Source organism: Clarias gariepinus, chromosome 3 (genome assembly GCF_024256425.1).
Source record: "Clarias gariepinus isolate MV-2021 ecotype Netherlands chromosome 3, CGAR_prim_01v2, whole genome shotgun sequence".
NCBI lineage: Eukaryota > Metazoa > Chordata > Actinopteri > Siluriformes > Clariidae > Clarias > Clarias gariepinus.
The window spans coordinates 10,668,156-10,693,199 of NC_071102.1; the positions used below are offsets into that span (position 1 = coordinate 10,668,156).

Genomic DNA, 25,044 nt, shown 5'->3' on the forward strand with positions numbered 1-25,044 from the left:
AATATTTAGGGCCCAAACTGATATTAACCCTGTATAGTGTGTAATGTGTGCAAGTTGTGCGGTTCAACCAGACAGCAAAGTCTTAACACACTCAAATAAAACAAAGGTTGTGCAATGTCACCGGGGCGGCTTGGGCCCTCGTTGCTTGCAACTTTATTTAATATTATTATTATTATTATTATTATTATTATTATTGTTATTATTTATGTTTACCAAAGAAAAAGTTAATTTTGCCAGTCCATTCAAAAGAAAAACAGTGGGTAACTATTACACTATTTTGTTCTTTGGATGGTACACTTATTGTTTGTACATTTAATATGTATCTTTAAACTGGGTATTTTGTATCCCTAATTCAATCTTAATTATGTTTTAATGCATTAAATACACCGTATGTGCATTATTCCATATAAAAACCACATACTTAAGCTATAAAAGTGTGTTTGTGGGAGCCACTCCAGTTTCTAGTGTTAATATGTTAGTGCGGAGTCCTATTGTTCTCAACAATCATGTGAGCATATTAGTTTAGCATGTGCATATTTTACTCTATGTATATATTCTAGAAAGCTTATGACCAATTGTACTTAACTAGATATATACGTCCCTTTTACAGGACTGTATATTTCAACAATAATGTTGTAAAAATCCAAATAACTTTACAGATCTTCATTGTAAAGGGTTTAAACAATGTTTTCCATGCATGTTCAATTAACCATAATCAATTAATTAACATGCACCTGTGGAATGGTCGTTAAGACCTTAACAGCTTACAGAAAGTAGGCATTTAAGGTGACAGTTCTAAAAACGCAGGACACTAAAGAGACTTGTCTACCGACTGTGAAAAACACCCAAAGAAAGATGCCCAGGGTCGCTGCTCATCTGCGTGAACGTGCATTAGGCATGCTGCAGGGAGGCATGAGGACTGCTGATGTGGCTAGGGCGATAAATTGCCATGTCCGCACTGTGAGACGCCTAAGACAGCGCTACAGGGAGACAGGAAGGACAGCTGATCATCCTCGCAGTGGAAGACCACGTGTAACAACACCTGCACAGGATCGGTACATCCGAATACCACACCTGCGTGACAGGTACAGGATGGCCACAACAACTGCCCGAGTCACACCAGGAACACACAATCCCTCCATCAGTGCTCAGACTGTCCGCAATAGGCAGTCCATGAGGAGGAGATGCACTGCAGTACTTCAAGCAGCTGGTGGCCACACCAGATACTGACTGGTACTTTTGATTTTGAGCCTCCCTTCATTCAGGGACACATTGTGAAACATTTTTAGTTTCTGTCTTTTGGTGTTGACTCTTTTAGTGTTCATACAAATATTTACACATTAGGTTTACTGAAAGTAAAAACAGTTGAAAGTCAGAGGATGTTTCTTTTTTTGCTGAGTGTACATGATGATATTACTGTCTAATGCTTGGAGTAAAAAGTGTCACTAATAATTTAATATATTTTAAATACAATCTAAAAAGTATATTCTATGATTTAATATACTTTATAATTAAGACCAGTTTTCATGACTGATTTTTAAAAAAGATTTTAACTCTGATTTTACTTAAATAATGCTAGGGATGTGGGTGTGTCCAGCGCTGCCTACAGGTAAGGGTGTGTGGCTCTTCAGTAGCAGCTGTGGGGCTGGTCAGCTGTGGAGAAAGCACACCTGAGCTTCATTTCCTGGTTTGACTGCAAAAGTGTCTGTAACTCAGTGTGCAGGTGAGAGCTAGAACACTGCAGGTACAGAACCAAAAAACAAAGCAAGATGTCGGAGTTTCAGGACACTCCAATGGTAAGCCTGTTCTTTCTTTTTGTAAAGTATATTTTCTTCAATTTCTGTAAAACTCTGTGTAAGACTATTACAGAATAGGTTTCATGTAAGAAAGTGATCTGTAAAGCTGTCCTTTGACATAGTGGAGTAATTTCAGTTAATAGCTTGCACAACTGAAGAAGAGTTTTTCGAAATTGATTAAAACAGTCATCAGTGATGATTTGGATTTCACGTTTTACATGTAATATTGTTTAGTATATATAGTGTACAAAGACTGTTAATAATAACCTTAATTTAAACAATATCACAAAGAAAAAAGCATCAAACCAGATTTCATTATGATATAAAGCCAGATTTGAGTTATGATCTGTGATTTCTAATGCAAATAACTTTTGCATGGTTTATGGTGTATGAAGTTTCTCTCACACACATCCTGCCATAGTCCGTAGTCAAATTATGACCTCCACTTGTTGCCATGGAAACATACATATATTTGTACACCTGTGGTGCTTTACATAAAACAGGGTTTTCCTGAAAGCCACCTTTTACATTGGGACTTGCAAAGGGACTATGTGTCTATAATATGCATCAATTTTCTTTGTCACGATCAACTTAGTTATTCATTTATATTTACTGTAAAAATTGCAGAAGAGACAGACTTTAAGAAGGTTTCGCCTTTTGAAAACAAAAAGCTCTTTAACAGATTCTCTTTCATTCTGCAGTGGAATAAAACAATGTAACAAAGACGTTTCATTTTTTATTTAATTGTATTTTTATATTTAAAGCATTATTTGAATGCAGTGATTTTTCTTGTGTGTCAGGTTCATAAATCCATTGTAAACATTTGTGGGAAGACAACAAAACTCCAGCATTCCATTTTAAATTTCTTGTTTTCATCTTTCCAAGTCTCCTCTACTGACTTGCCTTTCTTCAGGAGGGAAAATCCATTAAAGTTCATGAAGTCACCTGTGGCTCCACCAACAGAAACGCAGCGAATTTGCCTGTGCAAAGAATGAAAATGGAAATAGTGCCTGCTTTGCATAAAGTGGCTTCTGAACAATGGTTATGTACTCACTGTCCACTTTATTAGGAACCCCTGTATGTCTGCTTCTTCATGGCATTATCCAATCAGTCAATCATATGTCAAGATAGCACGGCATAAAGTAATGTAGAAACAGATCAAGAGCTTCAGTTCATGTTCCCATCTGGGGGGGGAACCCCACAAAAATCTCGAGTGAGTGGCAGTTCTGTGGGTGTAATGATGAAAAAGGTCGGAGCAGAACCAGTCCTATTCTTCTCTCCTTAACAGCATTGAGATCCCATTTTCACTCATTCCTCAATCAGATGTTTGGTGTTAAAACTAACAGAGGTTTATGGCCTATTTGTGCCTGATTTTATGTATTGTGCTGCTGCCATGTGATTGCCAGTCTGAAAGTAAATAAATGTGCACGTGTGTATGTTTTCATAATAAAGTGGGCAGTGAGTGTAGTATGTACAGTATAGTATGTATGTATACATTGAATGTCTATACTGTGTGTGTACATAGGTATTGATACCCTCTGGGAAGAAGTGTACAAATTGTGGTGAACCAGTACTTGAACCAGATGAAGAAGGGTGAGAATGGGATCAAGCCCAAACGTCCCAAAACAGCCCTATAAGCTCTATCTTATCTGTTCCCTATATGTTTTTTTATTTCTTAGTGTTATTTTATTTTAAATGTTTTGTGTGTCATATACACAGAAATGTGTTAGGTTGTCAGTGTTACCCTGAAGATGAAGAAACCAATGAAAAATCGAGTCAAAAAGCTAAAGAGAAGCGGAATAAATCTCACTGGGCGGCTGGTTGTTTGGGGGACATTGACTTTACTGGGTCCAACAAGTCCAGAGGCAAGGTATGCTAGAACTGCTTATATTAACACTAGGCTAGGAATGTGTTGGTATTCTTTTGGCTTAACATGAAAATCAAACAATACTTATACAATAAATATTTCTGGTATTATTAGCATGGATGGTGCAGTGGTGTAGTGGTAAGCACTGTCGCCCTGCACGTTCAGGGTCCAGACCAGGTTCGTTTCCCATCTCTTTGTGCATGGAGTTTGCATGTTCTCCCCGTGCTTGGTGGGCTTACATGGAAGAAAAGTAGATCCTAATTAAATGAATAGACCACCTAATCGGTGCCCGAGTTCTATCCATTTAAACTTGTTTACCTTAGGATCTACTTTTTTTAACCAAACTGCTAAAACAACTCATTTACTCACTCATCGTCTATACCGCTTTATTCTGTATTCAGGGTCGCAAGAGGGCTGGAGCCTATCACAGGAGACTTAGGGCATGAGGCGGGGTACACCCCGCATAGGGTGCCAATCCATCTCAGGGCAGGCAGACACACACACACACACACACACACACACACACACACACACACACACACACACACATTCATTCACACACTACGGGCAATTTGGGGATGGAAAATAGCCTAATCTGCATGTCTATGGACTATGGGAGGAAACCGGAGTACCCGGAGGAAACCAACCAAGCACGGGGAGAACATGCAAACTCCATGCACACGGAGACGGGAATCGAACCCGGGCAAGGCGATAGTGCTAACCACTACACCACTGTACCGCCCCTGCTTAAATCAAAGAGGCTTATTGCAGATCAAGTTATAAAAGAATCTTGCTTATCTACATTGCTAATGGACTCTATTTGTCAGTCCAGTTCGTCAGGGTTAACAGTACCACAGAGCCTGAGCTAATCTACCAGTTGCTGACAGAACAGTGGGGTCTTGCTCCTCCACATCTGGTGGTGGGGCTTGTGGGTGGAGATGAACAGGCCCAGATGAAACCCTGGCTCAGAGACACAGTGAGGAAAGGATTAGTGAAAGCTGCACAGAGCACAGGTCAGAAAACATATTTGGCATAAGGAAATAGTAATTAGTCAGGTCAAAATATGGTTGGCCTTCATAGACGTTACTGATTATAACCCTCACCAGGAGCATGGATCCTCACCACCGGTCTGCAGTTTGGCATCACAAAGCATCTGGGCCAGGCAGTGAGGGATCACTCTCTGGCCAGCACTTCTTCAAAGGTCCGTGTGGTAGCCATCGGAATTACTCCCTGGACCAAGATCAACAAACGAGAACAGCTGCTCTCTACTAAGGTTGTGACAAGAAATAATTTTAATTTTCAATTTTACATGTCATTATGAACATTTAGAACTTTTTAGAATTGTGTACAAGAATTTATTAAGAATTGAAATGTACATGAATTTATAGTTATGTGGAACATCTAAGAGGCATACTAAAATCTTATAATCACGTTACAGCTATAAACAGTCATTCTTTGAGCACCCACCATAAAAGTCTGAGTTGTGATATAACATGATAACATATAAGCACACTATAATTTAAATATAAACAACTGACTAAATTTCTAAGTGTAAATCTATGTATAATTGATTTTTTTTTTCTCCCATCAAGCTTAACATTTTCTTTATATTTAAAGCCTGATCGGCCAGTGTCCTACTCCTCAGAGGATCTTCCCCATGGAGATGTGTACTCTCTGGACTCCAACCACTCACATTTCATTTTAGTTGAAGAAGACCCGAAGAAGCCTGGTGCTACCAATGACATGCGTGTCAAAATGCTAAAACACATCTCTTTACAGCGTACTGGACATGGAGGTATTTGCAAATTTGTCCCTAGTTCACCTAAGGAGCCTTACTCGTCCCTAGCTTTTCTCCCCTAGCTTTTAATAATGCCAGTTCTTATTTGATTTAATTATTTTCCTTTTAGGGCCTGGCAGCTTTGAAATTCCAGTCTTATGTCTGCTTCTTCACGGAGAGCCAAGGATATTGCAGGTCTCTGATAATATGATTATTTTAATGAAACCCAGTGCTATGAAATGGATGTTTTACTTTTTTGTTACATGATTATTAGTGCATAGTTCATATTAAACTACTATCATTTGCTTCTTTTGCATCCATTCCACATGTAGAGGATGTACAAGACAATCCAAAATTCAACTCCATGGCTAATTCTGGCTGGCTCAGGGGGTGTAGCAGACATTTTGGTTACACTGATTAACCAAGCCTGTTGGGATACTGAGATTGTCCAAGATCTTCTAATGGAGACATTTCCTAGTTGCAAAAGTGCTTCAATCACTTCCTGGGTCAAATTGGTAAGAGCTAAATGCATGGAAGAAAAAAAAAAGTTTTTCTACTAACCAAAAACTTTTTTTTTTTGTTGTTGTTGTTTTAAAGATTCTGAAAATTTTGGAAAATCTCCATCTCTTGATGGTGCATGACCCAGAGCAGGAGACCACTGATCTAGACACCGTCATCCTCAAAGCATTAGTTAAAGGTTAGTGTTGATGTAATTACCATCTACGTCAAAACGATTAGCCTTCTAAAGGACACTTGTTTTATCTTCTGCTTCATATTTTTAAATTGTTAAACAAATGTTTAATGATTTAGTCCAGTTCATGTTGATTTTTACTTTTTGTTTACTTTTCCATTAGCCAATAAAAGTCAAAGTCAGGAGGCACAGGACTTCCTGGATGAGCTGAAACTGGCTGTGGCCTGGAACAGAGTAGACATTGCAAAAAGCGAGATTTTCAATGGAGATGTAGAATGGACTGTGAGGCATTCATAATTTTATGTCAATGTCACTCTAAATCACTATAAATACCCTGATACCTTGGATTGCGAGCATCATTAGTTCCGGAAGCAGGCTTGCATATTTAAGCACTCGTATATATCAAAGCAAATTTCCAAATGAGAAATAATGGAAACTGATGATTTGCACTGCAGCTCAAAAATATTAATATAAAAATAATTAATACAAAATATAAAGTAAAAATAAAACAAATTACCTTGCACAAAGAACACTGGCTGTAGTGATTGAGACCAGAGAGAGCAGAGAACGAGGAAGAGAGGGGGATTTACTGTGTAGGACGACTTTCACACACACACACACACACACACACACACACACATTAGTTTAATGGTAGAGACTCTCACCCACACAAGCGTGCGTACACACACACAGAGAGACACACATACACCAGCCTTCAGACAACTCAGAGAGGCGGGAGGAAGTGGGCTGCTGTGTAGGTGACTTTCACAAACACACACCAGTTTACTGATCTATCACTTACTGTCTATAAGCGCACGTGTGCGATGTTTACTATACGAGGGGCACACGTATATGAGGGGCGCACTTATATTTTAAGACCTTGCTCATTTACCGAGTTAAAAATTTCTTTTTTATTTTTTTGCTCAAAACACTCGCAATCCAAGGTTCCACTATAAGTGTAGTGAACATATAGATACTATATATACATACTATATACTAATATAGATATATATATATATTTTTTTTTTGTTCGGAATCACTGGATCAGTTTGCTTATTCATGGAAACAGAATTGTAATTTTTACTTTTTATAGTCATTATATTTTTTCCCATAGGCAGAAGATCTTGAGGAGGTCATGATGGATGCTTTAGTCACTGACAAGCCAGATTTTGTTCGGCTGTTTGTGGACAATGGAGTAAACCTGGCTGAGTTTATGACGTACAGTCGTCTCCAGGAGCTCTACTGCTCTGTGCGTGAGAAAAGCCTCCTGTATGAACTACTCCTAAAGAAACATGAGAAACAGGCAAAGCTCTCAGGGCGATCAGCTGGACCTGCTCACGTTGATGTAGGGGATAGACGACCTCGCTTCACTCTCCTTGAAGTCTCCAAGGTCCTGAAAGATTTTCTGCATGACTCCTGCAGGGGCTTTTACCAGAAACCTCTAGTGGTAAGAGCACTTTTGTGTCTGTAGTTGCATAAATACAAACATTTAAGAATATATAGAAATGTTTTGAAACACAAATGGTTTGCCCTTGAATGGGCATAGCAGATTTCCTTTTCACATAATGCCCTCATATGATAATTCACAATAATCCATAGTTATTATTTATTATTTTATTATATTTAATTTATCTCAGTAAATTCATTTAGAGATGTTTTGAAGGGTTAATTTGATGGGTAATGGTTCCATCTTTCTAAAGGAAAAATTACTTTTACCCTTTATTAGACCTACTGTACTAGAAATAATGAGAACTGCAAAATAATTCTCATTATTTTAATTATGGGTTATTCTGTGTTGGAAAGAAGAATGATAAATGTATACATTTCTAAAAAATTCTGTTATACAAGAATACTTAATAGTTGTTAGCTGATTAAAAGTTCTATTGGTAGGAGAAACCAAAGTGCCTTTTAGGGCGCTATAGCTCTTTAAGTTTAAGTTTCCCATTACTGTCTTCTAATCTTTTGATTTTTGTTTGCATCTCCACTAGGAAAGAGGGGGCAGACTTTTTCACAACCAAAAAGACCTAATCGACTTGGAGCAGCATTGTGAGCATCCCTTGAGGGATCTCTTTCTTTGGGCTGTCCTGCAGAACAGACAAACAATGGCCAACTACTTCTGGGCCTTGGTGAGGTCACACAGCAATGTGGAGTGTCTGGCTGATTTTCATGAACCAAAACTATTTACATCTCTATCGCGTCATCCTTAGAAACCTGATTTTATCTGGTTTAAGTGGTTTATCTTAGGCAAATTGGTTTTGGAGATGGATGCTAACAGCTTTATGACTGCAATTACAGCAATTTACCGTAATGCAGGCTTTCCACCGAGCAAAACAATTGTCTGTGTGAACTTTTCTGTACTTTTCTACTGTATTTATAATACTTTTTCATGATGCAATTTACTATTGTGATGAGATCATGTCACAGAATGTTTTACAGGTGGACATGACACTTGTAATGATTTAATAGCAAATGTCTTAGTGTTTACATAATATATTCATTAATGAAAAACACTATGGAATATTTTGAAAGAATTATGATGTGCCCATATTATCTTTTCCATACCTTGTTTATGCATTTATGTTTGCAATTTGTGTTTGTGTGATTTTGTTTATGTCACAGGGTCCAGAAGCGGTGGCTGCAGCCCTTGCTGGATGTAAAATCCTGAAGGAGATGGCTCATTTGGAGTCAGAGGCTGAAAATGCTCGGAGCATGAAGGAAGCCAAATATGAGCAGTTTAGTTTAGGTGAGATTTGCACTGCAAATATTAGAACAATATCATGCTGAAAATAAGAAACTAATGGATTACTGAGACACACAGAACCTTTTTTTTTTTTTTTTGACAAACAGTATTAAGGCATGATAGGAATGTTTTTTAAATTATTATTATGATTTTAATTTTCCTTCTGGCTGCAGATTTATTCAGTGAGTGCTACTCTAACAGTGAGGATCGAGCATATGCTCTGCTGGTGAGAAAGACCAGCTGCTGGAATCAAACCACTGTGCTGAACCTGGCCACAGAGGCCGACGCAAAGTCCTTTTTTGCCCATGATGGAGTTCAGGTAATGGCTCCTATTGCACCTGTTTCTGATGCACAATTTTAACAGACGACTGATCAATAGCACTTCGTACAGTAAAAGTAAAACGGTTAATGAATTTACTTAAATCAGATCTGAACAACCTAAGCAGGATTTCCAGTTTGTTTGTTTTTTTCTACATACATGATTTGATCATGCATTTTTATATCCCTGGACTAAACTAAAACTCTATGCAGTCACCCTAGTACAGTATCTAGCTCAAATTTATGAGAAACTAAATATCTTATTTAAGTGATACAAATGCAAAGTCTACACATACAGTATGCATGATGACAAAATTTTATTAAAATGAAAATTAAGAAAATCTTATATATATATCTATGATATACTGTTGATCAGACCAATTTAGTAAATGGACCGATGGAGTAATTTCAAAAGATTTCAACCAGTTACATTACTCAAACATTGGAAGATACACAATAATATAAAGTCATCAATAATTTATCATTTGCAAATACATAGTGTAACAAAATATAAAACATAAAAGGCTTTGGATTGGATTTATTGGACTTTTGTATAATTCCAGTATTTAGGGTACAATACTTATTGTACCCAATACTCATTGTGTAAATAAACAAGAATTTCTCCTTTGGGATTACTGAAGATGCTAAATTATTGCGAATTGTAATCCTCAATAGGCACTGCTGACTAAAATCTGGTGGGGAGCCATGACAACAGATACCGCCATCTCTAAACTGGTTGTGTCTTTTTTCTTTCCACCTCTAATATGGACCAATCTGATTAAATTCAGGTAGGAGCACATATAAAACAATGCTATTTCATATCACCATCAGTGATGGCTTTTTGATTAGATCAGCATTTATCATAATTTCAAATTTTTCATTTTTGTGTAGCTGCTTTGGGGCAAGGACCATTGTTAAAAGCGCTATATAAATAAAATTGAATTGAATTGAATCATTCATCAGCCTTGTGTGTGTATGTTTTTCAGTGATCAGGAACTGGAGAATCGAGTTGGAGGAGAGCAGTTTGCAGAGCTAGACAGTTTTGACACAGAGAAAGCCCTGCTACTGACTGATGAGAACCCAGCGTTAGTCTGTTTTATTATGAAACTTCAGAAGGCCATGGAATTTTTAAAAAGATTCTGAAGAAAAAAAGTATAATATCTTTAATAAATACCTCTTTCTTTTTTGTGTCATCCGTGTGTGTGTGTTCAGCGATGTCGAGGCAGCTGGTGATTCTGCAGTTCAGAGCTGCGGTGCGACGTGGAGTCAGTTCATCCTAAGACGTTGGAAGCGCTTCTGGAGTGCCCCCGTCACAGTGTTCCTAGGCAACGTCATCATGTACTTCGCTTTTTTAGTGCTCTTCACCTACGTATTGCTACTGGACTTCCGGCCTCCACCTCCAAATGGCCCTTCTCCGGCTGAGATCATTCTCTACTTCTGGGTCTTTACACTAGTACTGGAGGAGCTCAGACAGGTATAAATAAGAAATGGGAGTCAGTCACAATTTTCAGTTTGTCCTTTATATACTGTATACATATATAAGTAAAATTGTATACACAAGAAATAAGAGTGCAACTTTTTAAATTGGGGTTGTGGCTGCAATTACAGACACAAGAGGAAAATATATATATTTTTTTTTCCTAAACGCAAATAACCTTGCAGCTTTGATAATTAAACATTACAGAAGAAGAGAAACATGATGATGATAATTAAGGAGCCCTTATTTGTTACATTACTGCACAGTGTAATGTGGCAAATGTAATGTGGCACACTTCTTTTCTTTGCATGTCCTAGCTTGTTAAGCTGGGGTCAAAGGACCCGATACAGCAATATGGCTATGATACCTTGATATAGCACCACTAGAGCTGAGAGGGTTAAGGGCCTTGCTCAAGGGTCCAACAATAGCAACTTGATGGTGTGGGGCGTAAACTGATGACCTTCTGATCAATAACGCAGAGGCTTAACCCACTGAGCTTCTATTATAACCTTTAATCAACTGATCTGGTCAAAAGTATTGTATGACTGTTTTGCTGAAGTCTGCAAAGGGTTTGAGGAAAGCAAGGTGGGGATCTTGATGTCTCACTACTTGTCCCTTCTCTGTCACAGTAATGCAATGCAATGCAATGAGAAAGTGCATCTATTATGCAAAAAGCATTACACCGGTTTGGGAAGACTGTAAAATGTAATAAGTTGATTTAACTTTTTTTTTTTTTTAAGTGAGGAAACTGATTGCTGATTGAAAAATCTTATCCTTAAAATAAAAGTAAAGTTGTGTATTAATTTTATGTTGGTTTAACTTAAAACAGTTTGTACACAAAACTTGTTAATAAAGTATACAAAAGTAATGTTAAACTAATAAGTTGTGTTTAACACAATAAGTAAGGATGAAAAGTAACAACTGAACTGTCACAAAACAATTCAATTCAATTCAATTCAATTTTATTTATATAGCGCTTTTAACAATGGTCATTGTCCCAAAGCAGCTTCACAAAAAAAAAAATTAAAGATTTTTTTTTTTTTTTGAAAAGAAAAGAAAAGAAAAGAAAATATTTGGAAGTGTGTATGTGTGAGAAAAATGTGTCTAGATAATAATGAAATGAATGAATGATGAATGAAATGTCTCTGATGAGCAAGTCAAGGGTGACGGCGACAGTGGCAAGGAAAAACTCCCTGAGATGGGAATAGGAAGAAACCTTGAGAGGAACCAGACTCAACAGGGAACCCATCCTCATCTGGGTGATAACAGATAGAAATAACATCAAGTGTGTTGTGCAGGTGAAAGTTCAATATAACAGAAGTTGTGTAGATTCAGTTCAGCAGTAAGTGCAGAGGGCAGATGGGGTCAAGATCACTGGAAGCACAGGAGCAGGATGTGTAGCTCCAGCCATCATAAAGCAGAATCTAGCTGGAGCAGGTCCTTCTCAAGATGCCTTAGAAACCTCGCAGGGTTGGCCTTTGTCTACTGAAGCTGGCACAATCTCCAGATGCCTCAGGATGGGTAGAAAAATACAGAAAAGATGGAGAGAATTAGCGTAGTTGCCATTCAGGATAGATGTACTGAAGTATGAAGTTATGGGATGAGGTACGCGTATGCCAGATTAAAGAGATGCGTCTTGAGCCTACTTTTGAATTGGGAAACCGTGTCTGCTCCCCGAACAGTGTCTGGAAGGCTATTCCAAAGCTTTGGAGCCAAATATGAAAATGCCCTGCCCCCTTTTGTAGATTTTAAAATTCTGGGAATTACCAGAAGTCCGGAGTTTTGTGATCTTAAGGGACGTGGTGGATTATAGCGTATCAAAAGACTGGTTAGGTATGAGGGAGCTAAACCATTTAAAGCCTTGTATGTAAGTAGTACTATTTCGTAATTAATTCTAAATTGAACAGGTAGCCAGTGCAGGGATGATAATATAGGTGTTATATGATCATATTTTCTGGATCTAGTGAGAACCCTGGCGGCTGCATTTTGGACTAACTGTAGCTTGTTTATTGAGGATGCAGGACAACCACCTAGTAATGCATTACAATAGTCCAGTCTGGAGGTCATGAATGCATGAACTAGCTTTTCTGCATCAGATACGGATAGGATACTCCTAAGTTTGGCAATATTTCTAAGATGGAAAAAGGCTGTTTTTGTGATATTGGAAATATGATTTTCAAAAGACAAGTTACTGTCTAATATCACGCCCAGGTCTTTTACTGTTGAGCTAGTAGTAACAGTACATCCTTCTAAACGCAGGCTGAATTGTGAAAGCTGTTGTGTGCTGGTTTTTGGGCCGATGAGCAATATCTCTGTCTTATCTGAATTTAGTAAAAGAAAGTTATTGGTCATCCAATCTTTTATGTCCTGGACACACTCTGTTAATCTAGACAACTTGGGTATTTCATCTGGTTTTGTTGAGATGTATAATTGGGTATCATCAGCATAACAATGGAAACTAATCCCATGCCTTCTAATGATGTTTCCCAGGGGAAGCATGTAAATTGAGAACAGGAGAGGTCCTAAAACTGACCCTTGTGGGACCCCATATTTCACTGGCATTACATCAGACGGTACTCCATTTAGATCTACAAAATGGTATAGATCAGACAGATATGATCTAAGCATCTAAAACATTTTTTTTATTCTCTTAAGTTAGTTTACTGCACATCCAAGCACAGCTAAATTCTAAACACTGTTTCTTTTAAAATAGAATTAATACTTTTTGGAGTAAAAAACACTAAAAATGTGCAATGCCAGTGCAAATCTATAAAAGAAACTGTCAATGACAGTTTGACAATCTTTGAGTTGAAACTAACTCAACAATTGACTTTTTAAAACAAGCTTAATGCAAAACTTAATCGTGACAATTAAAAATTTGTTTAAAAAAGTTCTAAAAGTAGAAAAACAGTTTCAACTAAGATTCAACAATGTATTACTTCAGTTAAAAGAATTTTTAAAATTTTTGTGCAACCACAAGCTTAAAAGGATAGTTAACTTAAAACTGAAAATTTAGTTTTTTTTTATTTACTCTGCCTCATGTCCCACAAGATTAGACTTCATAAGACAAATATACCTTTAATGAAACTTAAGAGACAATAATCTCTGCAAATAAAGAAAAAATATAAACATACAAAGGTCTTACTGAACATCTTTTTATTTCTGTTTCCAAATGTTTAGAGTTCAAACATTTTAATCTTAATTAATCTAAACGCTAAATCACATAGATTATACCAGTGTCCCTGCCCAACAGATCCAAAATAACATTCATGAAAAATTGGAAGGGAGCAGGTGCAAAGTTTTTTTCTAACTGACTCACCTTTAAGTAGAGAGTACTTTAATCTATTAAGTTTAATAATTTGCTGTGCTAAAAGTTTAAATTCCTTCATCCGTTACATTATCTGTTACATTTTAAAGTAAAAGTATGGAATGCCTTTATGCTTTTGGCCCAAATATTCACTTATTTAAGAGGCACCAATGGATTTGTATGCACATTCCTGTGACTACACCTCACAAAATCTTTCCAATACCACTTCTTGTATCCGACTTTGGTGGAACAGGATATGTGCATACTCAAAATCCATCCATAATCAACCATACTGTAGTTATACCCCCTATCAATACTGACTGTTACTTTTAGCCTGGAGTAATCCTTTATTTCTTGACTAATTGTATGCATATTTAATATAGGTATGTCATTAGTAGGTACAATAAAAACTGAGCAGCTTTATATAGATTTTCCGGCCATACTGATTATTTTCTTACAGTTGTTTAAATACCTGTTTAAATTTCAGAAAAAAGTGTTTTCTTAAAATGCGCATGTTTAAATACATACCAACTGTTAAATATTAGCGTTATAAGACTGCTTCACTGAGTTATGAACATAGAACCTACAGCCCACAGTTTGCATTTTTGAATTTATCAAGAATTTCACATGCCATGTGTATGCAACATTGAAATTAGCTCAAATCGATATGTGACCAGCCCATTCTCTCTAATGCATAACTTGCATTTGCATAATTAAAACATTACTGTTTCATTTACGTCATCATATAATACATTTTCAGTTTCATTTACCAAATGAGTCTACCAAAGGTTAGGAAAGTGACTTACAGATGTGTGTTGTGGACTCTACACACACACATTCTTATGCTAGAACACAGACCATGATCTAGGAACACCATCAAACTAAAAGCTTGACAGAGTCGAGAGCTGATACATCTATGGAAATATTATTTTCTTACTGTGTGTGGGTGTGTGTACAGATTGCTTGTTTTAAGTGTTTAGTGTTTGAAGAGTCAGTGACTCATTCTACTACCTTGGCGCCAATAGAGAGAAGAGTTGTTATGCACATATTTCTTATGTCTTAAAGGCTATAAAATCAAGCAGAACTGTGCTCGAGGCTTAAAGGAAATATATTGGAAACTTTTTTATTTATTTTTTTTAAATCTAATATAGGCAGGAAGCCTGCAGGGTGAAACATAACAATGGAGTAATGTTTTCAATTTCTTTAACTTCTCACATAAGTCTGGATGCTGGCTTAGTTGATTTGTTGCTAATTTGCTTATAGAGAGACCTGCAAGTAGCAACTTGCAGCAGTTTAATCTTGAGATGGTAACTGAACAAGGAACTGAGTAGACAAACACACACGACAGAGTCAGGCTTACAACATGAGCAGAGTATAATAAATGTCTTTCTACACCAATGTTTTGTGTATAGTCAGATAGTGTAATCATATAGACCTCCAGTTATAGGAACTGATAAGAACTGGAAATAGATGGACATCCTGGCATGTATAACAGCTCAATGTTGATGGATTGGGTTAGTTTTAGGAGATGAGCTAGCATCCTTAATGAGTTGTTCACCAGATTTGTCTGCCAGACATGCAAGCAGAAACTTTAGAACATAAGTTTGGAAAGGTGAAGGTTGGGTATCATTACAATATTGGTGTTATGACAAGCCATGCAAGGATATTGCATCTTTAGAATTCAGGCAACATAAAAGAGAACCAAGCACTGAGCCATATTAACGGATTTAACTAGGCACTAGTGATTGGTTATGGTCCAGGAGGTTAAATGATTGTAAACAGAACATTCAAGTATTGCCGGGGACAGGAGAATGGCAATACTTAGTAGAAGTTGCTCTCTAGCCTTGACTTTTCTAATGAGTAAGTGACAAGATGTAAGGAGACCATTAACAATGCAAGTGATAGGTGAGGAGGTGTTTAGAGGTGTAGCCTGGAGCACTGTTGATGGGATTGAATGGGCTGATGAATAAAAGATGCAGGAGGATGTCTACTACAGAAAGAGAGGGAAAGATTAGCATTGTTTTTAATCTCTTCAAAGAAGGTGACAAACTCATCAGCAAATAGAGAGGAAGGTAGAGGAAGAGGTATAGAGTTGAGAACAGAGAAAATGTTATGAAACTTGAGTGGGTCACATGAATTTTAAAACATGACCTCAAAGTTTCCTTTTACAATGGAAACTCTTGGGTCGAACACCTTGAACAACCTCTGCACTGAACTAAACTAACCCCATTCAATTTATAAAATATTGTCACTATTCAGTTAAATGGAATGATCTTGTAAAAGTACATTTCATCTGCTTTGTGTCCCAGAGTTTTTTCTCAGATGAAGATATGAGTATATTAAAGAAGTTTAAGCTCTATGTGGAGGATAACTGGAACAAATGTGACATGGTAGCCATCTCTCTGTTCGTGATTGGGGTGTCATGCAGGTATGGTGGTTTATTAAAGCTTAACTGAAAGAAGCCTTTAAGTAATGTAATCTGTCTTTGACATTTTTTTCATTTGACTCCAATTGTTCATAAATATAAATCTCTCTTTTTTTGCATTCAAAAAATATATTATATTATATTATGTGTTTATATAATGTAAGTACAGTACCGTATATAATTATATAATTTTAAGATGGCAAGAGTAATTAAAAAAAAATTCTGGCCTGTATTTCTCTATGTTGACTTTGCTAGGAAAAAAAAAAAAAAAATATATATATATATATATATATACTTTTTTTTTCTTTTTTTTTCACTGAAAATATTTTTATTGTTTATAGGATGTCAGAAGGAACATATGAGGCTGGACGCACTGTCCTGGCATTGGACTTCATGGTTTATACTTTAAGGCTTATCCACATTTTTGCCATCCACAAGCAGCTTGGACCAAAAATCATCATTGTGGAAAGAATGGTGACCACATTATAATATACTGTATTATTTGTGACTATAAGGGACAACAGTGTATTAATTTAGTTCACATTTTGCCATTATGTTTATAAAAAATATAAGGAACACTACTACTTAATATTTATTCCGTTTCACCAATTACCAGTTTTTAAAATCAATATTGTATTGTTTTCAGATGAAGGATGTCTTCTTCTTTCTGTTTTTCCTGAGCGTGTGGTTGATTGCATATGGAGTAGCAACTCAGGCTCTGCTCCACCCAAATGACCCCCGACTTGACTGGGTTTTCCGCAGAGTGCTCTACCGACCTTACCTCCACATATTCGGCCAAATTCCCTTGGAGGAGATTGATGGTTAGCTATTTTATTGATGCAATTTTTAAAAATGTATTTGATACAGCGGCTCCTTTGCATTTGCAAATAATCGCTCCAGCAGTTGTCTCCTTCTCACCAAGCTTCTAGCTGATGGTCTTGTAGCCCATTCCAGCCTTGTGCAAGTCTAAAATCTTGTTCCTGACTTGCTTTGACAGCTCTTTGGTCTTGCTGATGGTGGTGAGGTTTAAATGGAAGATAGAGATTTTGTGGACAGGTGGCTTTTATACACATACCACATTGTTGTTAGGAGCAGTTTCTCCTAACTGTTGGTTGGTAGGGGATCAAATACTTACTTCCCTCATTGAAATGCAACTTAATTCATAACATTTGTATCATGTGCTCTTTCTGGATTTTTGGTTGATATTCTATCTCAATTCTTTACCATAAACCCATGATAAAAATTAAAGACCCTTCATTTCTTTGTAAGTGGGCAAACCTAGAAAATCTGTAGGGGATCAATTACAGATTTAATCCCCTGCACATATGTATCCCCTAGATACAGTGGGGGATATTTTCCCCACTGTATCTATTTTAACTATCTCTTTTAACACAGATTATTGATTAAAATCAGGCAAAATGTATTTTATAGATTTCTATAGGTTATTGTACTTTTTATTTGTCCTTTTACAGTATTTTTAATAAAGTGCCTTCCACAAGATGGAGACACAGTGCAAGTTAATCATGTACTATTTGCACTTCTATCCACAGCTGCTAAGATGGCCCACGATAACTGTACAATGGATCTACACCTGATCATCGATGGCACTCTGCCCCCCTGCCCAAACATCTATGCTAACTGGCTGGTCATCCTCCTGCTGGTTATTTATTTACTGGTCACTAATGTTCTTCTGCTCAATCTCCTTATTGCAATGTTCAGGTTAGAGTGGATTCTAAAGAAAATTTCTTGAATTAAGAAAGTAATAAGTAGTAAACTCCAACCAAAAAACAAGACAAAGTGAAAATGTATTGCCAAACTATTACATTTCTGCTTGTGCCCCTTACAGCTACACGTTCCAGCTTGTGCAGGGGAACGCTGATATCTTCTGGAAATTTCAGCGATATAATCTGATTGTGGAGTACCACAGCCGACCTGCTCTTGCTCCACCTTTTATTATCATAAGCCACATTACTGAACTCTTTCTGTCTTTGTTTGGAAAGGCAGAGGAAAACATTGAGATCTTGGGTTGGTCATTTTTACCAATGAAGAAGAAAATAAAAACATTATTTAAAAAATAAACTCATCAGAGGATAGTTTCATGTTTGGGGTTGTAATAGCCCAAGAAAGATACTCTCATCATACACAGATCAAAAACAAATGTTTTCCTTAACAGTAATATTATTACAATGGGCTGAGGTAGCACTGCAGTTCATTTTCAGAACTACAGACATATTGAAGGCATCTTCAGGACCCATTAGTGCCCTAAAGCCATAAACACTCTAGACATCTTTAGAACTAATTGACAAAAAAATCCAAATATGACCTAAAGACCATGAGTTGTTAAAGATCTTCAACAGATGTCTTTAGGTCTACACATCCACTGATAAGGTTCAATTATGTATCTTAAATTACATAAATCAGGTAGTTCACTGTAAAGAGGTAAAAGATATACAAGTACAAGATAATTATGACTTTTTTTGTGGACAAAATTTCATATTGTGTTTATTGGCCAGAGAGAGAGCTGCCACCAGGGTTGGATCAGAAGTTGATGACCTGGGAGTCTGTACAAAAGGAGAATTATTTGGCCAAACTTGAAAAACGTCACCTGGAAAGTAGTGAGGAGAGACTCAAGAGCACATCTTCAAAGTGAGCTAGTCTCTATCATTTTCCTCTGGACTGTACAGTAATACAGTATGCGCTGTTACTGATGCCACTTCACATTTTAGGGTGCAAAGCCTGCTGATGAGTGCAGCACGATTTAAAGAGCAAGAAAAACGTTTGGTATTTATGGAGGCTGAGGTAAATTCAATTACATTAAATATCCCATAAAATGGATGCTACTTTTTTCAATTTTTCAAGTGACTCTGACCAACATAATTATAATTATTCCCTTCAGGTGAAATACTGTGGAGAAGTACTATCCTGGATGGGAGAATGCTTCAAGAGGAGTACACTAAAGTGTGACAGAGATGTTCCCAAAAGCCCACGTAGGTCTTTCTCCTAAAACAATAATAGTCCAAATTTAGTCTGTTACTTTTGTTACAGGGTAGCGTTACAGCATCTTTGTATTTCACAGGCACCAAGGCTAGCAGTAAAGGGGCAGCAAATTCATCAAAGAAAGATGAATAGGAAGCACAAGATGGAGTGGGATCAACAAGGAAAAGTCTCAAGTTGTGGAATGATTGTCGTGTCAAAATGATTGTTTATGTGCTTTTGTGTGTTTATGTGCAAAATTGTTGATTCAGCTATTGTCAGAACTTGCGTTCGGTACCTGAGATGAAATTCCACCTTTACGAAATGTCAAGATTAAAGTTTGTATGAATGTGTTTTTTTCCTATCTATTTTTAATGTTGTCTTTTTAGTTTTTTTTGTACGTCACGAATATTTTAAATCCTCTGACTTCATTTTCTGATAATTAATGAAAAATAATATAGATTTGTATTATTATTAAACAGCTTTTAACTGTAACATTCATGGATTAAAAAAACCAATGGCTAATATTCCATTTTTAATTTTCAAGAATTTGTTAAATTGTTGAAAATTTATATTCCCTTAGGGTGTTCGCATTCTCATGTCATGTTTTACACCCATTCTGTGGCTAAATTTTGTGACTCGTTGTGGTCCAGCCCCTAACTTACACTTCCTTTATTCAGCTTCCCTGTTTTAAGCAACAATGTAAATATGGTGTGTAAATTACAAAAACAGTATCTTTATTAAATTATCTTTATTTTCTGCCCACCTGCCAACAAGCTTTAAAAGTGTAGAGTTCTTTAAAAGTCAGTAGGTTGTGCATCTGAGCCTTCATGCACTGATTATTCATTATCAGAATGACCAACACAATACAGTGTTCCCTTCACTTAATGAATCAGTAACCTAGGGAAGTAACAAAAAATAGACTTCAGCAGGTTGCTCACAGTACTGCTATAGAAAGTCTACAAGTAAACATTTCCTCTCTATGTCTTATAAAATTGTTTATTTCTAAATGTAAAATAAAAAAAAGACATAGAATAATGTTGGAAGACAACATTCACCTGTGACCACCAGGAAAGTAACAACTTGGGTATGTAGTCTATTTATTATAAATTAAATATGAACATTGTTAAATAATATGGTGCATTGTAAATAAGATGACAGAGCTCTTATATGTAAGATTAGTGTAAAATACAATAGATATATTTTAATCTTCAGAAAAAAAAGGTGAAATAAACTGGAAGGCAGAATGATCCCTGGACTGTAAATAGATCGCATGTTAACCGACGCTTACCTATGAATAGTTTATATTTTTTTATAGACTATTTTATTATCAGTTTTAATAATTATATATTCATGACGATTCAGTGCCATTTTTTTGCCAACCGTAAAAAACAAATGCTTCTGTTTTATATTTTGAATAGCATATCACCTTGAGATGTATTCTGTGTCCCTGTCACTCAGCTGAAACACCCTCAGGGCTGAGTGGTGCTTTTTGCTAAGTTAATCAGTAAACACATGTATGCACATTAGACAGTGTTGGTAACAGGAAGTTACTACACCACAGGAAGTGCAGCCTTCCCACCTGGCCACTTTCATAAGCTCTAAAAATCTATCTACCTGAAATTTCCCATCAGCTTCACCTGCTTTGAACTATTAATCAGATAAAGATGTCAGTAGATATGCAGGATTTCCAGGTTATTAAATGTAACTTTATTTAGGATTTGTTTGTATTTTTGTTTGTAGCAGCCAAGCAAAGAAAGATGAGCCTAAGTCATCAGCGAATTCCTGGCTCGAGCACAGTAACTCTACCAGCATTATCACAGGCACAGTCTAACTCCAATGTCAGTGATATGAACAGGTAGTGATCACACCTTGTGCCTAAAACTAAAAGGGATCATTATATGTGCAAAGGTGTTTAAGTCAGTTTTTACTTGTATTAACAAGAATTAAATGTATAAACCTCATGAGCAATTTGTTTTAGAATTTATTCTGCAGTGATCAAGGTCTTTCAAGGTGAAGGACTGCAAATGAATGAACTCTACTTCTTAAATGAGCGCATCAGGTACCGCTAAACAAGTCATGCACAAGTATTATATATAAGATGCATAATGTGCAACTAATATGTATGGTGAGGTTTATACACTCACCTAAAGGATTATTAGGAACACCTGTTTAATTTTTCATTAATGCAATTATCTAATCAACTAATCACATGGCAGTTGCTTCAATGCATTTAGGGGTGTGGTCCCGGTCAAAACAATCTCCTGAACTCCAAACTGAATTTCAGAATGGGAAAGAAAGGTGATTAAAGCAATTTTGAGCGAGGCATGGTTGTTGGTGCCAGACGGGCCGGTCTAAGTATTTCACAATCTGCTCAGTTACTGGGATTTTTCACGCACAACCATTTCAAGGGTTTACAAAGAATAGAGTGAAAAGGGAAAATGCCTTGTTGATGTTAGAGGTCAGAGGAGAATGGGCCGACTGATTCAAGCTGATAGAAGAGCAACGTTGACTGAAATAACCACTCGTTACAACCGAGGTATGCAGCAAAGCATTTGTGAAGCCACAACACGCACAACCTTGAGGCAGATGGGCTACAACAGCCGAAGACCCCATCGGGTACCACTCATCTCCACTACAAATAGGAAAAAGAGGCTACAATTTGCACGAGCTCACCAAAATTGGAAATGTTGCCTGGTCTGATGAGTCTCGATTTCTGTTGAGGCATTTAAATGGTAGAGTCAGAATTTGGCGTAAACAGAATGAGAACATGGATCCATCATGCCTTGTTACCACTGTGCAGGCTGGTGGTGGTGTAATGGTGTGAGGGATGTTTTCTTGGCACACTTTAGGCCCCTTAGTGCCAATTGGGCATCGTTTAAATGCCACGGGCTACCTTCTTTTAGCATTGTTTCTGACCATGTCCATCCCTTTACGACCACCATGTACCCATCCTCTGATGGCTACTTCCAGCAGGATAATGCACCATGTCACAAAGCTCGAATAATTTCAAATTGGTTTCTTGAATATGACAATGAGTTCACTGTACTAAAATGGCCCCCACAGTCACCAGATCTCAACACAATAGAGCATCTTTGGGATGTGGTGGAACGGGAGCTTCGTGCCCTGGATGTGCATCCCACAAATCTCCATCAACTGCAAGATGCTATCCTATCAATATGGGCCAACATTCCTAAAGAATGCTTTCAGCACCTTGTTGAATCAATGCCACGTAGAATTAAGGCAGTTCTGAAGGCGAAAGGGGGTCAAACACCGTATTAGTATGGAGTTCCTAATAATCCTTTAGGTGAGTGTATACAGTATGAGCAGAAAGAAAGTAGCTCATTTCACATATTTTTTTCTGCTTTAACAGGTGGCTTTTAAAAACAGAAATGGGGTCATTTATTGAAGAGTATTTTCAGGTACTCAACATGATCTGCTTCAACATGAAAACAATACCAGAATTTATTGCATTTCATTTAGAAATTTTTAAAGTATTTTAAAATTTTAAAAATTTAGAAAGTACATGTGCATGCATTAAAATGCAACTAAAAATTATATATCTCAGTACATCTGCAGCTGCACACTTAAAATAGTTATTAAAATAGGCCAAATTAGTTTCAGATTTTTTTCAGGTTTCATATCCTAGTAGCTTAAACAACCCCTGTAACAGGAACAGTTCCAATTAGAACAAGGATGCTTTTCTTTTTCTGTCTAATATTTATTTTGTCGACTTATCTTGCACCATCATTTAGGAATTCATGCTTAGCTATGAGTTTTAAAGATCTGGTTTTGGAGAACAACCTAAAGAGAGGACTAGATTTGTTTTCAGATTTGTTTTATCCAATTTAGTAAATAATACAATAATTATGTCTTTCTTTTTTACTGGTAGAATCAACTTCTAAATAAGGCTTTAAGGTCTATTTCAGAAGAAGTTCAACTTTATAAAGGTAGGAAAGAAATCCTATGATTTTTCTGTACTGTATGATGGCTCAGTACAACATGTTTCGTTTTATCGCAGGGCAACATCAGATCTTTTTCCTGGCTGATGTTTGGATTAGATTTTTCTCAGAAATTCTGCCCACATTGCAGGCTATATTTTATCCACTTCAGGTATATCAACATTCAGTACATCAAAAACTGCATTCATTTCCCTAAACAAGAACTTTGAGCTATAAAGTCAAAAGCATTAAAATACCACTGAAATTAATGTCCTGTTACCCTTACCTGTATTATTTGCTCAACTGTAGGGCCATGATTTCACAGTAAGGCAGATGGCACTGCTCGCCTTCAGGGATCTCGTCCTGATGAAGATTCCACTGGAAGAGCTGCTCCTCACTAACCTTTCTCTGCTACCTGCATCCATCACACAAATGCTGTTAGTCCTACAGGTAAATGGTTTTTTTTTTGTTTTTTTCTTTACACACACTCACATTAGCACTCACACCAGCTTCATCAAGTGTTTTTGCACTTTCTTTGTGTAATTATTAATGTCCAGGGAGTCCATGAGCCAAGAGGCACCTCTACGGAATATTTTCGCCTTGAGAAAATGCTGGAAATGGTGGTTTCTCCCTATCTGTGGAACTGCAAACACAAAAGTAAGACATGCTTCTTATATACTGATGTCTAGATTTTTAATAATCAAAACCAGATGATCTTACAAGAAGAACTGCTTGTACCTTTAAAGATAAAAAAAAATGAATGAAAACCAAAAGAACATTCCAAACTACATCATACAGAACACACCAAACCAGATTGACACAATTTAAACAAGTATTTCCAGGGATAAAAAATTATTAAAAACAGACATCTTGTATTACCAGCACACTTCTCAATAACTACTTTTACAGTAACTGCAGTACAATTCTCCAATGTCATCCCATGATTGACTAACAGAAAAACACAAACTTGCTGCCTACAGGAACTGCTTTAAGAATCCTAGATCTTGGCCTCCTGAGTGGCAAAACAGAACCCTGTTTGCTTTTTCTTTGGCCAGAAATTTGAGGGGACACAATTGGCATACTCTCAGGAGGGGTGGCACCATTACTCTGCCATATCAATCATAACAACACCAGCCGATCACCATGTGAGGTTTCGTCCTAAGTTGGTATGTGTAGCAGCTCAGAAAGTAGTAGTCATCTGTTTTCACAAAAAAAAAACCCCAAAAAACACATGATCCCTGGGTGGCAGATGTCACTTGATAGAAGAAAGGGGAAGGATTGGCAATAACTAATAGCTTAGGAAGAAAGTCACAAAGGGGGAAAAGTTACACAACTTTTTTTATCTTTGCTAAATATATTGTGCCTTGCTCTCTCACTCTAACAGACTATGAAGAAGAAATCAGACAAAGTAAACGCCTCATCCAACCTGAGATAAGGATCACACAGCATATCTCACAGGTATCTCTTCTGACTCCTTTACTGGAGCAGGACGGAGAGGGGTATTCGGAGAGAGGAAGCAGCCTTCGCCGTCACTCTATATCCAATGGCAGATCAATCATCACTGACATGCAGCTTCTCACGGTTACTAGTAGGATGCATTCTGGGTTAGAGGAGCCATGTGAAACTATTGATGAAATGAGGGGAAAGGATAACAGGGCTCTTTCTCAAGTCAGTCCAACATTTGAAAGCAAAAGCTGTTAAGACATTGCAGGACATGCTTACTTACTAATCC

The 25,044-nt window shown here is 37.0% G+C and overlaps 2 protein-coding genes across 3 annotated transcripts; both read left to right on the forward strand.

The window, feature by feature from the left end:
* The first annotated feature begins 1,720 nt into the window (after positions 1-1,720).
* trpm5 (transient receptor potential cation channel, subfamily M, member 5) lies at positions 1,721-19,907 on the forward strand. Its single transcript, XM_053492471.1, has 26 exons — positions 1,721-1,796; positions 3,322-3,389; positions 3,516-3,666; positions 4,496-4,676; positions 4,770-4,936; positions 5,281-5,458; positions 5,571-5,635; positions 5,773-5,955; positions 6,038-6,137; positions 6,295-6,413; positions 7,246-7,578; positions 8,120-8,257; positions 8,751-8,874; positions 9,045-9,190; positions 9,865-9,977; positions 10,176-10,274; positions 10,402-10,663; positions 16,283-16,401; positions 16,740-16,872; positions 17,045-17,219; positions 17,949-18,117; positions 18,245-18,423; positions 18,912-19,044; positions 19,125-19,197; positions 19,295-19,385; positions 19,475-19,907. Exons 1-26 carry the CDS (start codon positions 1,770-1,772, stop codon positions 19,525-19,527), a joined length of 3,579 nt encoding a protein of 1,192 aa, XP_053348446.1. The 5' UTR covers positions 1,721-1,769; the 3' UTR covers positions 19,528-19,907.
* Positions 19,908-20,199: 292 nt separating this feature from the next.
* On the forward strand, positions 20,200-25,013 carry LOC128519129 (proline-rich protein 5-like). Of its 2 annotated transcripts, none has more exons than XM_053492721.1 (9): positions 20,200-20,458; positions 21,115-21,229; positions 21,353-21,433; positions 22,745-22,793; positions 23,264-23,321; positions 23,393-23,484; positions 23,622-23,762; positions 23,870-23,969; positions 24,697-25,013. In XM_053492721.1, the coding sequence occupies exons 2-9, from the start codon at positions 21,132-21,134 to the stop codon at positions 25,011-25,013; spliced, it is 936 nt and encodes a 311-aa protein (XP_053348696.1). In that variant the 5' UTR covers positions 20,200-20,458; positions 21,115-21,131. The 2 variants fall into 2 exon arrangements, with proteins under 2 accessions (XP_053348696.1, XP_053348697.1); XM_053492722.1 differs by having other exon boundaries at positions 21,118-21,229.
* The last annotated feature ends 31 nt before the right edge of the window (positions 25,014-25,044 follow it).